The 13,324-nt window shown below is 36.9% G+C and overlaps 1 protein-coding gene across 1 annotated transcript in view; it reads left to right on the top strand.

Annotated features, from left to right (window-relative positions):
• LOC139959469 (uncharacterized) overlaps positions 1 to 13,324 on the top strand; it is a 93,094-nt gene that overhangs the window by 13,938 nt on the left and 65,832 nt on the right. The window contains exons 6-10 of the mRNA XM_071957127.1: positions 2,957 to 3,145; positions 6,247 to 6,384; positions 7,101 to 7,265; positions 7,940 to 7,999; positions 9,030 to 9,113. Coding sequence (XP_071813228.1) covers positions 2,957 to 3,145; positions 6,247 to 6,384; positions 7,101 to 7,265; positions 7,940 to 7,999; positions 9,030 to 9,113 — 636 coding nt within the window. The remainder of the gene's footprint in view (positions 1 to 2,956; positions 3,146 to 6,246; positions 6,385 to 7,100; positions 7,266 to 7,939; positions 8,000 to 9,029; positions 9,114 to 13,324) is intronic.

Raw genomic sequence — 13,324 nt, 5'->3', positions numbered from 1 at the left:
GGAAAAAGTCATTACTGCAGAGAGAAATATATAAGACCATAGCAGATGTCTATATTCATTCCTCACTGTTAGGTGGCATTTTGGTGCCTCAAACATGTGCAAACTGATATTTATGCTGATAGTCTAAAATCATATCTTTCAGGTTTGTCTTGTTCCCGATAGTGCTGATAGTCGACTCATTCTTTTGTAGTCGATTAATCGCATAGCTCTTCTTGCGGTTACTGTGATTACTCGATTGCAGTTATGATGTCACCAATGTCATTTTTACATTGCAAAAATAGTCAAATAAATCTTTCTCCATGGTGCACTGTCTTTATTTATTTATTCTTTCATGTCTTAACGTGTGGTGTCTAAATCACTTTAAAACTTCTACCAAACAAAACCTGTGAACAACTTTCAATCTACAACGTTTCTTAAAATCCTTCATAGTAAATCAAAACTTTCGAATGAATCTACGAGGCTACTACAACTATATTAGCACTAATAAAAGCAAACGTGTAAAACAATGAATGGATGTAACACCTTGCAGCGGTGTTATGATTAGTATGCAAGAGTTTTATGTAGAAGGACGTTCAAGGTTTTAGGCTAGGCTCTAGCCTAGCGCGATAGCAGGCACATATTTTGCACATTGAAATTAAACTACACCGCAATCAACACACTCGATCAGACGTCCGATAAATGTGAACCAGGTTGGTAATGAAGTTATTGTAAACATGTTTGAAGAAATGACAAATACTTTGGCAATTGTAAAAGATTAATAATTACGAATTTGCGATTATGTGCAATGATTAAACATTGCTAGGACTGAATGTTGCATTGCAGAACAATCGTATTACTAACAAGTAAACGCATGAATCTAACCGGAGCAGGTGCTTGCTGATTTTTAACACAGCATAGAGCTAGTGTAGCATTGTGAGAACCACATACCTTTGCCATATTTGCTGACAAACTGCTTTAGTGTTGTGTTTGATAGCTTAGGCTATTTTTCAAAAGCAGATTATGTGTAGTGCTAGCTTGAAATCGAGTAATCCCAACTTAGTGATTAATCAAACTTCAAAAGTGTAATCGCTACTACTGGCGATTAATCGATTACGACTATCAGCACTAGTTTCCTATAATCACAACCTCTTTAGTATGATGAGGTACAGTACCTTTTCCTATTTTGATTCCTTGCAGGAGGCAAAGAGGAATCTATGGGATATTAATGGTGTGTGTGGGTGTGTGTGTGTGAGCGATGCCTAGGCTTGTAAACTCTCTAACTCAAAAGTAAAGCCTACTATGTCAGTATAGTAAGTATAGCTAAAGTCTAGCTAGTCTAAAAGCTAGTCTAAATGCTAGTCTAAAAGTATAGCTAAAGTCTAAAAGCTAAGTATAAGCTAAAGTAAAGCAAAAGTATAGTATAGCTAAAGTCACTCCCAGATTAATGTATGTCATCCAGTTACAGAGTTGTTGACAATTAACAATTCATAATCATGGACGTTAAATATGAATCTTAGAGACTAACTTCGGTCAGCTTGCAGCTTTGATAAGCCAATGAGGCTTCTTCACGAGTTCCTGCTTGCAGGAGGATCTAATATACATACATACATACTATGTGCATCCACCTTATTTAGTACACAAGAAACTCATTGTTGTCTAATATCAAAGGTCATTTGAGGTCAACAGAGGACAAAGTCTGAAAACCTTTTATAACTCTCTAACTCAAAAGGTCAAGCTTGGATTCAGTTCATACTTAATATGTGGATCCACCTTAATGAGTACAAGGACCAAGCTGTATTTTAACAGAGATCAAAGGTCATTTGAGCTCATAGTCTTAAAACATTGTAAACTATCTAACTCAAAAGCAAAGCTTGGATTTTACTTTATAATTGACATGTTGGATCTACCTTAGTGAGTACAAGAAATCTAGCGTTATCTGCAGAGGTCAAAGGTCATTTGAGTTCAATAGAGGCTAGTCTGTAATGTTTCTAAATTCAAATACTGAAGCTTGGATTTATTTCAAACTGTGTATTTGCATCCAGCTAGCTTATTGAGTACAAGAAAATTATTGTTTTCTTCTGGTGTCAAAGGTCATTTGAGATATCAACCAAAGTCTCTAACTCAAAAAGAAAAGCTTGGATTTACTTCATATTTGGTATATAGATCCATCCTATTGATTGCAAAAAACTTCTTTGTGTTCTGCAGCGGTCAAAGGTCAATAGAGGTGTAAGTCTGGATTTCTTTGGAAACTCCAAAAGTAAAACTTTGATTCCATACATGGTTCGTGGATCCACCTCATTGAAATACAAGATCCTTAATGCTCCCACTGGAGGTCAAAATGCAAGATTTGGATGTCAAAGTCTGAACACTTTGTAAGCAAGATAACTCGAAAAGCTAAAACGTTGCATGAATTTCACATTTGATATGTTGATCCACCTTATTAATCTATTGGCCTTCTGCGTCAAATCCAGTTCTAGCCTTGCTATTTTCATTTGAGGTACCTTTTCAGAACTCATTCTACTACTGTAGCAAAGATCTGAGCAATTTACTTGATTGTTTGTCAACATCAGCATGTGGCGTGTGTCAAATGCTTCATACGAAAAGTGTTTTAAGTTTGTTTTGTCGTGTTGATCGTAAATTTCCTTTCTGTTGTGTATACTGTGATAGATGAATATCAAGCAGTAGCAGGTCAAAGTTTGTATGAATTCACGCTTGATTTTTGGCTCCAAAACTATTTTGAAATGGGTTCCTTCATTGGCTCAATTTTAGGGGGGGGGCTTATATTTTGGGACAGGGGATTATATTTTGGGGAAGGTAAAGTTCCTGTCTTTGGACCAGATGACAGGTGAGGTCATTGGAGGTTGGAAATCAAATATTTATTCTAGTATTGATACCTGCAAGAATCATGTATAGTATGTGTGTATGGTCTGTTTATATGTTGCATGAAATAATTGCATGTTTTTGGTTTTGTGTATAGCATGCTTGATTGTGTTGATAGCAACACTCAATCCTGCAGAAGGTGCAGCCCTCCCAACCACTTGTGCTGCTGCATGCCTCACCAGTCCTGACCATTATTGTAAAGAAGTGTTTCGCAGTGAGTGCCGTAAGTGTAGTGTGACCTGCAGCAATCCGAACAATTGGAACGAATGTGAAGAAAACTGTAAAGGTAATCTTTAGATTTTATTGACTGATATTAACTTTGCCCTCCCTCCCGGTCACACATTTTGGATCATGCAAGCTATACAAAACCGACTAACTCAGGGCTGGTTTACTTGCATTTTCCCAGATAGCTTTTACTTGCTAGTTTCTGTCTCTGTGTGGCTTTCAGCCATTTCCCATTGTAGCACCTTTTTTTTTTTACCTATATCCTGATTGGATCTATAATATTTGAGTCAAAACCCCCTTTAAAAAGTCTGAAAACTTTGTGAACAAGGTAACTGCCAAGGTAAAATCTTACATGAATTCGTAGTTGGCAAGTGCGTCCACTCTGGTCACTCGGAAATCACCAGGTCAAAGTCTGAAAACTTTGTAAAAGTTGACGCGAGGGAAGTAACGCTCAAATGGATTTATACTCTTTACATGGATCAAATGTAGTAGCAATGGTGTAATGCTGCATGGTTTGGTTTCATGACTCGATACAGCTGCATAAAAACAGCATTCTTGGTTGGTTTCTTAGGTTTGTCTTCTAGGAAATACAAAGTCTTCTAATAAATACAAAGTGTATTCTGAGGGCCATTTTAAGCTGGGAGTGTGGGGGGGGAGGGGGGAGGTACAGCCGATGGCATGCTAAGAAAATTTAATGAATTCTAACAAGAGTTAATGACATGCTAAAAAATGTTTGTAACTTTTAAGACACTGTAGAACCATGCTGTATTGATTCACCTTTTTTTTATTTTTTATTTTTTTATTTTTTATTTGTTTGCCACAAAAGTACAAAGTGGAGGAAGTCTTCCATAAAGCTTAAAAGCTTAACAATGTGGAAGACTCCCTGAAGAAAGAAAAGAAAAGAAAAGAAAAAACAAAATATATATATGTGTAAGAATACATACATAGATATAAGTACAAATTAAATGTTCAATATATGTTTATAGTAATTACATACAGGTATAATTTAGTTTTAGTCAGTAACTAGCTATTATTTCCTTACAAAACCACTTCTTAAAGGATGTGACTGACTTTTTACTCTTTAAATCGTTCATTAGAAGATTCCATGTTTTTGTTGCACGGTTTTGTAGGCTTAAAGTTCCAATGGTGGTATTGTAGAGATTATAGTGGGCATGATTAGCATGCCTCGTGTTATGATTATGTACATCTCTGTTACTGGTTAAAAAATTGTCAAAGGCAGCTGGTTAGTAATCCATTCCAGGTCTTGTAGGCAAATAATGCAAGCTTAACTTTAATGAGATCGTGCAATTTTAGTAAGTTGAGTTTCTTAAATAGGGGACTGGTGTGCTCACGTGGGGCTGAGTGTGTTATGTGGCGAATGGCTGCCTTTTGGAGTATTATAAGATTGTTAAGGTTGATGTTGTATGTACCAGACCAAATAATGGAACAATAAGTGAGATGCGGGACAATCAGGGTCTGGTATAGTGTTCTGAGTATGTTTTCCGATAGATAATATTTCAACTTAGATAATATGCCAACATTCCGTGCAATTATACTGCAAATAGTTGAAATATGGTTGCGCCAGCTAAGTTTACAATCAATATTTACACCTAAAAACTTAGTAGTATAAACTTTCTTAATTATTTTCCCATCCATACATATATCTTTATTCCAAATAAGTGTATTACGAGTATTAAAGACAGTGTAATTACTTTTTTGTACATTTAGTGATAATTTGTTGGCTGAAAACCAATTACAGAATTTATTTAATTCATTTGACACGTTGGAAGATAATGTGATTATGTCGTCGCTCTCGAAGAAAATACTGGTGTCATCAGCAAAGAGAATGATTTTGGCTAGTTTGGAGACATGACAAATATCGTTAATATATAGAATAAATAACAAAGGACCTAAGACTGAACCCTGTGGAACGCCGCAACGAATTTTAGCAAGATCGGATCTAGAGTTTTTATACAAGGTATACTGATATCTGTTCGAAATATAGCTTTCAAGCCAGTTGAGAGTAGTTCCTCTAATGCCGTATGAAAATAATTTATTGATAAGGATGGTATGATCGATCGTGTCAAACGCCTTCGAAAGGTCGAGGAATACACCAATGCAATTTTTGCCATTATTAAGACTAGTATGTAAACTGTTAAGTGCATCTGCCAAAGCCAGTTCAGTAGAATGTTCGGGTCGAAAGCCGTACTGTTCTTTACAGAGAATATTATATTGGTTAAGAAAATTAAATATGCGATTGAACATAAGTCGTTCTATGATTTTAGAAAAACAGGAAGCAATGAAATCGGTCGATAACTCTCATATACATTTGAATCTCCCTTTTTATAGATTGGTATAACCTTTGCCGTTTTAAGTTTATCTGGGAATATGCCAGTGTTAAATGATAAATTACATATATGGGTCAAAGGCTTAGCAATAAAAGGAATAACATTTTTTATAATACCAGGTTTGAAATCATCATATCCTGCTGCTTTATTGGGTTTCAAGTTGGAAGTTGCAATTTTAATTAGTTCTTCTTCAGTGACTGGGAATGTGAATATTGAATGACTATTGTTATCATGAATGGTTTTATGTGATTTACCTTTGTTTTTTATTTTACTAGCAAGCGATGGTCCAAGATTTACATAGAAATTGTTGAAGTTATTTGCAATGATATTTTCATCACTGGTTTCTTGGTCACCATCTTTGAAAACAGCAGGATATGATGATTCTTTACGGTTATTGTGCAACATTTCATAAATAGTACGCCATGTATGGTTTGTGTTATTTCTGCTCTCATTAAATTTATTGTCAAAATAGAGCTTTTTCGAAAGTCTGACAGTGATTGGAAGGAGTAAACCCTATTATCTTTGCTGGAGGTGAAATCTCAACAGAGGTCAAAATATGCGAACTAAACATAATAACTTTCACAATTAAAGTGTGGAGAAACTTAATATGTTGTGTGTGACAATGCATATTAGTGGGAGAATCTTGCTGTTCATTTGTAGCCATGATCAGTGATCAAAGCTTTAATAAAAATCTTGTGTACAAATTTTGCATTAACTGTTTGCAATGTAGCAGGTGACAGGCATTTACTAAGTCTGTTGGTTTTGTGGTTATCATTTTTGAAACCATAGCTACTGTGTATTATATCTTGCACAGGATCACAGTTTTATCCAGTAGAAGCAACGACAGCTGGAGAACCGTTTGTAGCTGCCCGCTCTGTGACTCCAGATGCCTCCACCACCTCTTCCCCTGTTGTTAGCAACACTTTTGGAGGGTCGACTGGCTTTGAAAGGGGTAAGGAAGGGTTTACATTGTTAAATAGTTTACATTCGAGCGACCATTATCTAGAGTGGGAGGAACAAGGTATTGAGACGGTGTTTCAACTAATAGTGTAAACAAATTTTCACCTCAATATATGTTTTGCATTGCCTGCCACTGGACTATCCCTCTAATATGTGGATCACATATAGTGTTAGACTGCATGGTTGACTGGTTTCATGACTACAAACAGATTTGTTTTGGTTGATTCTTAGATTACAAAAATTGTTCCAGTTAATCAGAATGCATTCTGTTTTGTTATCAAACTCACATCGGAGAAAGACAGCCAAAAATATCCTTCCTATGGTTATGCAAGACAAGCACTGACTTCCTATGCAGCTTATACCATGCTGTGAAAAGTTTCTATACTCTTAATAAATGGAAGCTATAGAAACATTTTGCTGCAGTCATTTGAGGTCAGGAAAGGTCTTTCAACAGCTAGGTCAAAACTGAAGATGCTTACTCCAGACTTAAGACTGTGTGAATGCATGAACGTCATATTGGGCCTGCATGCGTGTCCCACAATTAGTTCAAAAACCTTGTTTTAGTCGAAGTTAATCAAAATCTTGCATCCAATTCTTGCCCAAACTGTTCTCATGCAGCAATTATGTGGCACAGAATCGCTAAACTCTGATTGGGTTATGTGGTTATAATCTGCCAAACAATAGACACCTTTTATTTTATCTCCACAGGATCAGAGTATTATCCAGTAGATGCAACCACTGGAGAAGTTTCTACAGCAGCCCCTTCTGTGGCTCCTACAGTGGCTACCAGCCTTTGGCAAGTGCCTCTGTGGATCATACTAGGTGTAGCAGTTGTTATAATTGTTGTAGTTATTATAATCTGGAAAAAGAAAGGCAAGTAAAATAACTACAAAAGGGATTTTATAAATTAGTTGAAGATAGTTGAAGACAATCACCAGTAACTCATAAACAGACACATTTTGATGGAGCTATATCAGATTATTAGTTAAAAGCAAGGAGATTCAACTCCATTCATAATCACAGAAATGTTGATCAAATGTTTAGTAGTTGTCAGAATATAGGTTTAAATGTTAAATCCTTGAAAACACGTACCATGATCTCTCAAGTTGGATAAATGTCATACTTGGTGTATGAATGCTTCATGATGAGTGCAAGAAAACTATATGCTTTTAAGTCATGGCCATAGAAGATCATTTGAGGTCAGTAGTAAATGATCATTAACTGAAATATCCAAGCAACATCATGAACGTGTCACTCCATGTTCATAAAGGTAACCATCCATATGAAAGAATATCTGCTGGTGGAATTTGAGCTGGGATCACATGACAATATTTCCATCTAGTACCTTAATTACCTTAAGAATTTCACACCCACCAACATTTATACTTAGAATTTAACTGTATTTAACCTATTTACGATCCAATGTAGCAGCTCAACAGCATTGAAACTCTGCTGGATTGCTGCTCTAGTTTTATATTCAATGAGCAGCCTTCTATCGAATAAAACTTGACATCAACTTTGCAATAACTGACTTTTCTTTTTCGCAGGTGGTTGCACAGGCAGTCCAGGTGTGACAGTTGACACACGTGTCACAGTCATCTATGCAGGTATGCTACATGTGGTTGTCCGGGATTGATAGCTATCTCTACAGTACCTTTCCTTTGTCGATTCCTTGCAGGAGGCAAAGAGAAATCTATGGGATATTGATGGTGTGTGTGCATGTGTGCGTTTGTTTTGTTTTCTAACCGAGGACTTGAAGAAAAGAATTCCATGTCCTCGGTTGTGATTTCTAAAGAATCACCACGTCCTCAGAAGAATTCTATTGTATGGGGTATTGTTAAGGTTAGGGTACGAAGATTTGAAAAATGGAAAATACAATGGGGTCCTCGGTCTGAATGTAATACAAACATGCGTGTGCGTGCGTGTGTGTGTGCGTGGTATGTACGGGATACAAGTCCATACAATGAACAGAAGCCCTTTGAATTGTTAAAATTAAGTTTGAACTTCTACTTGTCATCAACATGCCTTCATAGCATGAATAGACAGGATTGTTCTCTATTCTAACTCTCTTAGAACATCTTTAATGAATCTCATACTTTGGGAAAGGTGAAGACCCTTTAATGAGTTGTGGGCTGCAACTCCTTTTGGTCAAGGTCAAAGGTCATTTAAAGTCAACCTGCAATCTTTTGCAAACCACTAGTCAATGGGTTTAGAATGAATTATTGTCATAGTTGGTGTGTAGAAACTCCTCAGTGACTTCCCGTTTGCCAGTGTTTTGATTGTCTCTTTCAATAAGGAAACAGCTCCTAATTTGACGAACTGTATTTTAAGTAGTTCACCTTGTGAAGTCTCTGTGGATACCAATGTACTATAACAACAATACTGAATAGCTATAGAAATATTCCAGAATGGATTTAAGAAAATGTGTAACTTTCTGAAGTTCTTAAGATTTAAGGAATCACAAAGCCTCTGGGCCCTCTCTGCATCATCTGTAGTCCTCCAGAACCCTCCCCACTCTTTCTATACCCATTCCCCCTCCCATACCCCTCCCCTTACTTAGTGATAGAAGAATTTTTGAACAGGATTCATTCACCGTATTCCACTTGACAATTCATAATTTTTCTTGTACATTTTTAGCCGTTGACTCAAATGCTACCTTCGTTGGTGAGAACAACAGCACTGGTCCTGTCCCTCCATTGGCGGAAAGTAACCAGGCAGAAGGTATGATTACTTGTATTCTTGGGTATGGCAAGGAAAGGTAACACAAGTTTATTATTTCCTCTGCACCATGTGAAAGGATTGTATGCTCCCGCCCTTTTGATTCACCACAACCACAATGGGAGAAGAATGTAGATTCGATTCAACGCTATTCATAGCCTGGGAAGGTGCGCTAATCTACCGTGTAACGTTATCGCACGTCCCAAGAGTTTGTACTAATGCTGTTCAATATAGTATCCAGTTTTGGGAGTTAACATCAAACAGTATACCCGCGGTTAGCTTAGGGGACGACGTAATTATGTTTTTTCACTTCGCTTCTTGCATCTAACAAAACCTCCTGTTATCATGTTAAACGATTGATAAGAAAGATTAATTGTCTCGACTTAATATAAAAAGCAAATCAACATACTTTTGAACCACTTTGGTCATTTCACCGTAGGTGAAAACTGGAAAGTGAAAACAATAACATTAGGATTTGTTAATTGTGAGTTGTACGTACATTCACTGGCGGATCCAAGGGGGGGCCAAGGGGGGCCATGGCCCCCCCCAAAGGTGAGCCAAAAAGTGTTTCCGAACATCCGCTAAATCATATGATTGGAAATTAAAAAAAACGAGAGGAATAGCAGTGGTAGACTAGTCTAAACCTTTTCATTTTCTGGTTTAAAATTAAATGCAGAGCTCCCAACTGACCCGCAATTCGCGGGAATTAGACCCGCATTCTAACACCCAAACCCGCTGACCCGCACAAGCGTCCGAAAAAACCGCATTGTAATTGTCAAGTATACATAAAAAAATGTGCATCAAATTTTGACTTAGCAACCATCATTTCTTTAGCATTTAGCATAATAGAGTATAAAACCTCCTTTACAGCATCATTTGAACCTCAAATTAGCCTATAATTCTTTTAATTTGGGCGAGCAGCGAACATTTTCATGCCACTGGAAAGAATGAATTATCACCTACTATTCAATTTATTGATGTTACACACAAAAAAATGCATATTTCTCAGAAAATTTTGGGTGACAAAAGCCTTTCTAAGTGCCACCATTTTACATGTAGGCATCACCAGGATTCAAAAAAAAATTCAAAAGGGGAGGGGGACACCCCCTCCCCTTATACCCCTCCCCCAGGACAGCGATTCGTGGCATGGACCAGCATTTGCCTTCTCAAGAGTTGGGAGCTATGTAAATGTATGAGCATGAGGATTTACAGTTTAACACCATTTTGCAGTTACAGGCTGGTTGTAAGAAATTTATAACCTATGAGAAATAAAATTTCTTGAGAAAGATGATCCCAACTTTGTTTTATAAATATTTTAGAAAATTACACCTGGGAAACATTTTTTTTAGAAGTAAATTAACATCACCAGTGTATACTTTTGTCGCACCAAATTGCATCTGAGGGCATTCAGCAATAGAAAATTTTCCGAAGGGGAGGGGGTAACCCCCTCCCCTTAGACCCCTCCCCCATATCACTCTAATGCCACTTTGGCCCCTCCCAAACAAAAGTCCTGGATCCGCCGGTGCGTACATTCGGTTAGTCTGGCTAGATAACGGTTGAGCTTCATAATGGTTCAGTTTGAAAATGCGCCCAAGATTTAACAAATGCAATAAAATGATGATATCAAGGCGCCAAATACTCCTAAAAATGTTTGGCGACAGTCTTCAGTAGTCCTACTGCATTTTGTGATTAGGCAAACATTCTTACTCATACTCTTGCGAAAAACCTGAAGCAACTTTTTTTCCCTGACCGCATGTACCATACATGCTAAAATAATCACTTTGCAAATAGTCTGACACCTCTGCAAACTTCAGCTTTTGAGTATCAGGATGCTGCTTTTATGTGGAATATTTCGCATTTTCATACAGCCAACAAGATATTTAAATACTATAAAGTTGATCACAAATTTTGAATGGATTTATTTGATTTAAATCAGATTTTTTTATAAATTTGGAATTGTTTTTGTTTCTCTATTCATTTGGGTAATTTCATGCTGTGTTTGTCATGGATACACAAGTATGTTAATTTTGTGCATTTGTTTTGTATTCTGACCGAGGACTTGAACAAAAGAATTTCAGGTCCTCGGTTGTGATTTCTAAAAAATCACCACGTCCTCAGAAGAATTCTATTGTATGGGGTATTGTTAAGGTTAGGGTACAAAGATTTGAAAAATGGAAAATACAATGCGGTCCTCGATCTGAATGTAAAACAAACATGTCTGTGCGTGCGTGTGTGTGTGTGCGTGGTATGTACGGGATACAAGTCCATACAATGAACAGAAGCCCTTTGAATTGTTAAAATTAAGTTTGAACTTCTACTTGTCATCAATATGCCTTCATAGCATGAATAGACAGGATTGTTCTCTATTCTAACTCTCTTAGAACATCTTTAATGAATCTCATACTTTGGGCAGGTTAAGACCCTTTAATGAGTTGTGGGTTGCAACTCCTTTTGGTCAAGGTCAAAGGTCATTTACAGTCAACCTGAAAACTTTTGGAAACATGCTAGTTGATCAGTTTAGAATGGATTGATGTCATACTTGGTGTGTAGGGTTGGGCGATATATCGAAAATTATTATTATCGCAATAATTTTTTTTCAAGACGATATTTTTTGAGGTTTGAACAAATGACGATAATTTCTTGTGAAAGAAATTTGAAATAAATGTAGAAAAAAAGTCTCCATTTTATGTGCAAATGTTATTCTAGCATTCCATGGTTAAGAAAGTTGAAAAGAAATAAAGTTTATCAACTTCATTTACTGACTTTTGCACTTCGTAAAAAACCCGTCCTTTACAACATTGACTGTATAGAGAACAAAACTCTGAAAATCAGTAGAGAAATTACCAATTGTGTACGAAAAGTAAGTTGGTACACCTTTCTAATTTTACGAAAGATCGAGCAAAATACTTTCGAAAAATTCACGCGAAAGTGGCATATCGTGCTAAATGCAACAAGTGTCATGTAAACAAGGCTCTAGTACACCCATTTATGAATAAACCAGAAGACCACATCTGGTGTAAAGCGGGGGGAAAAGAAAGTATTTTCTAGAATTTCCCTAAAAAATAATAATGATAATATCCTACCATAGCTAAGTGTATAGTAAATAGCCTAACCACTTCGTCGGTTACGGATCTCACGTAACAAAAACACAACTAATTGTATTTTGCGAAGTTGACGATTTCTACAAGGACATGGAAACAATATTTAGCATTAAGTTAATCACGCCTGGTGGCCTAAAACATGGAATTACAGGGTTTAATTTCATAAAGATGGCCATACTGTAGCTACTGGGGCCTTGATATCGTGCTATGTCTGTATGGTATAGACTGTGCCTCGTGTATCATGGGGAATAGATTGTTTTGTTCATGCGGAGGAGTCGGTTGGCTTGAGGTGTGTTTTACTTACCTTAATGTTACAGGGATATTTACCTACTTTCCTTTAACGTCTAAGATAATATTTCGCATAACTTTACAGATCCTTTACTGACTGACCTAATTAATTCTAGAGTGGAGCCAAAAAAGTTTACTCCATGAAAAGTTTTTTGGAACCGTGCCAAAAATGTTAACAAACAGGTGTTAGACAGGGGGGTTGTAACTTGTTTGGTAAGGTACCTGGGAAAATTGGAAGCACATGCAGCCTACCGTGATATTTAAGTACGGTTAAACACTGCAGTTGTAAACTGATTGTTAGGCAGTCTAGAAACGGGGCTTTGCCGAACGTAGTTTGTTTCATAATATCGACAGTTTTGTAAGTTAAACTTTATAAAGATTGTAAGACAGATTAATTCTCTTTTCATTTTATCACATTATATAGCTACTCTAACTTGTCATTTTAAAACTTTCATCAGTTTCGTGACAATTTAAATTCATAAAGTTAGTCAGTATTTTGAATCCTCAATTGCGATTTTTTTATCGCCAGACACGCAAAAATACTTAACTTTCTGGGGTCCTTCGCCCCCTGGACCCCCACAAGGGGTTCCACCCCTTGACCCCAATGGGGCTCTAAGGCGGGCCCCTGAACCCCACGCCATTATGCTCGGTGTGTTTGCTGCGCGAAAACACCGGTGGGAAAAAGGCAGTTGTTTTTAGTGTGTTCGCGAACACACAAGAAACAACAAGAAAAAATTATCGTAATTATCGAAATATCGCGATAATTTGTGAACTATTTATCGTGACATTAAAAAGCAAATATCGCCCAACCCTAGTAGAAACCCC

Source organism: Apostichopus japonicus, chromosome 19 (genome assembly GCF_037975245.1).
Source record: "Apostichopus japonicus isolate 1M-3 chromosome 19, ASM3797524v1, whole genome shotgun sequence".
Classification (NCBI taxonomy): domain Eukaryota; kingdom Metazoa; phylum Echinodermata; class Holothuroidea; order Aspidochirotida; family Stichopodidae; genus Apostichopus; species Apostichopus japonicus.
This window is presented reverse-complemented; position numbering and strand designations above follow the sequence as displayed.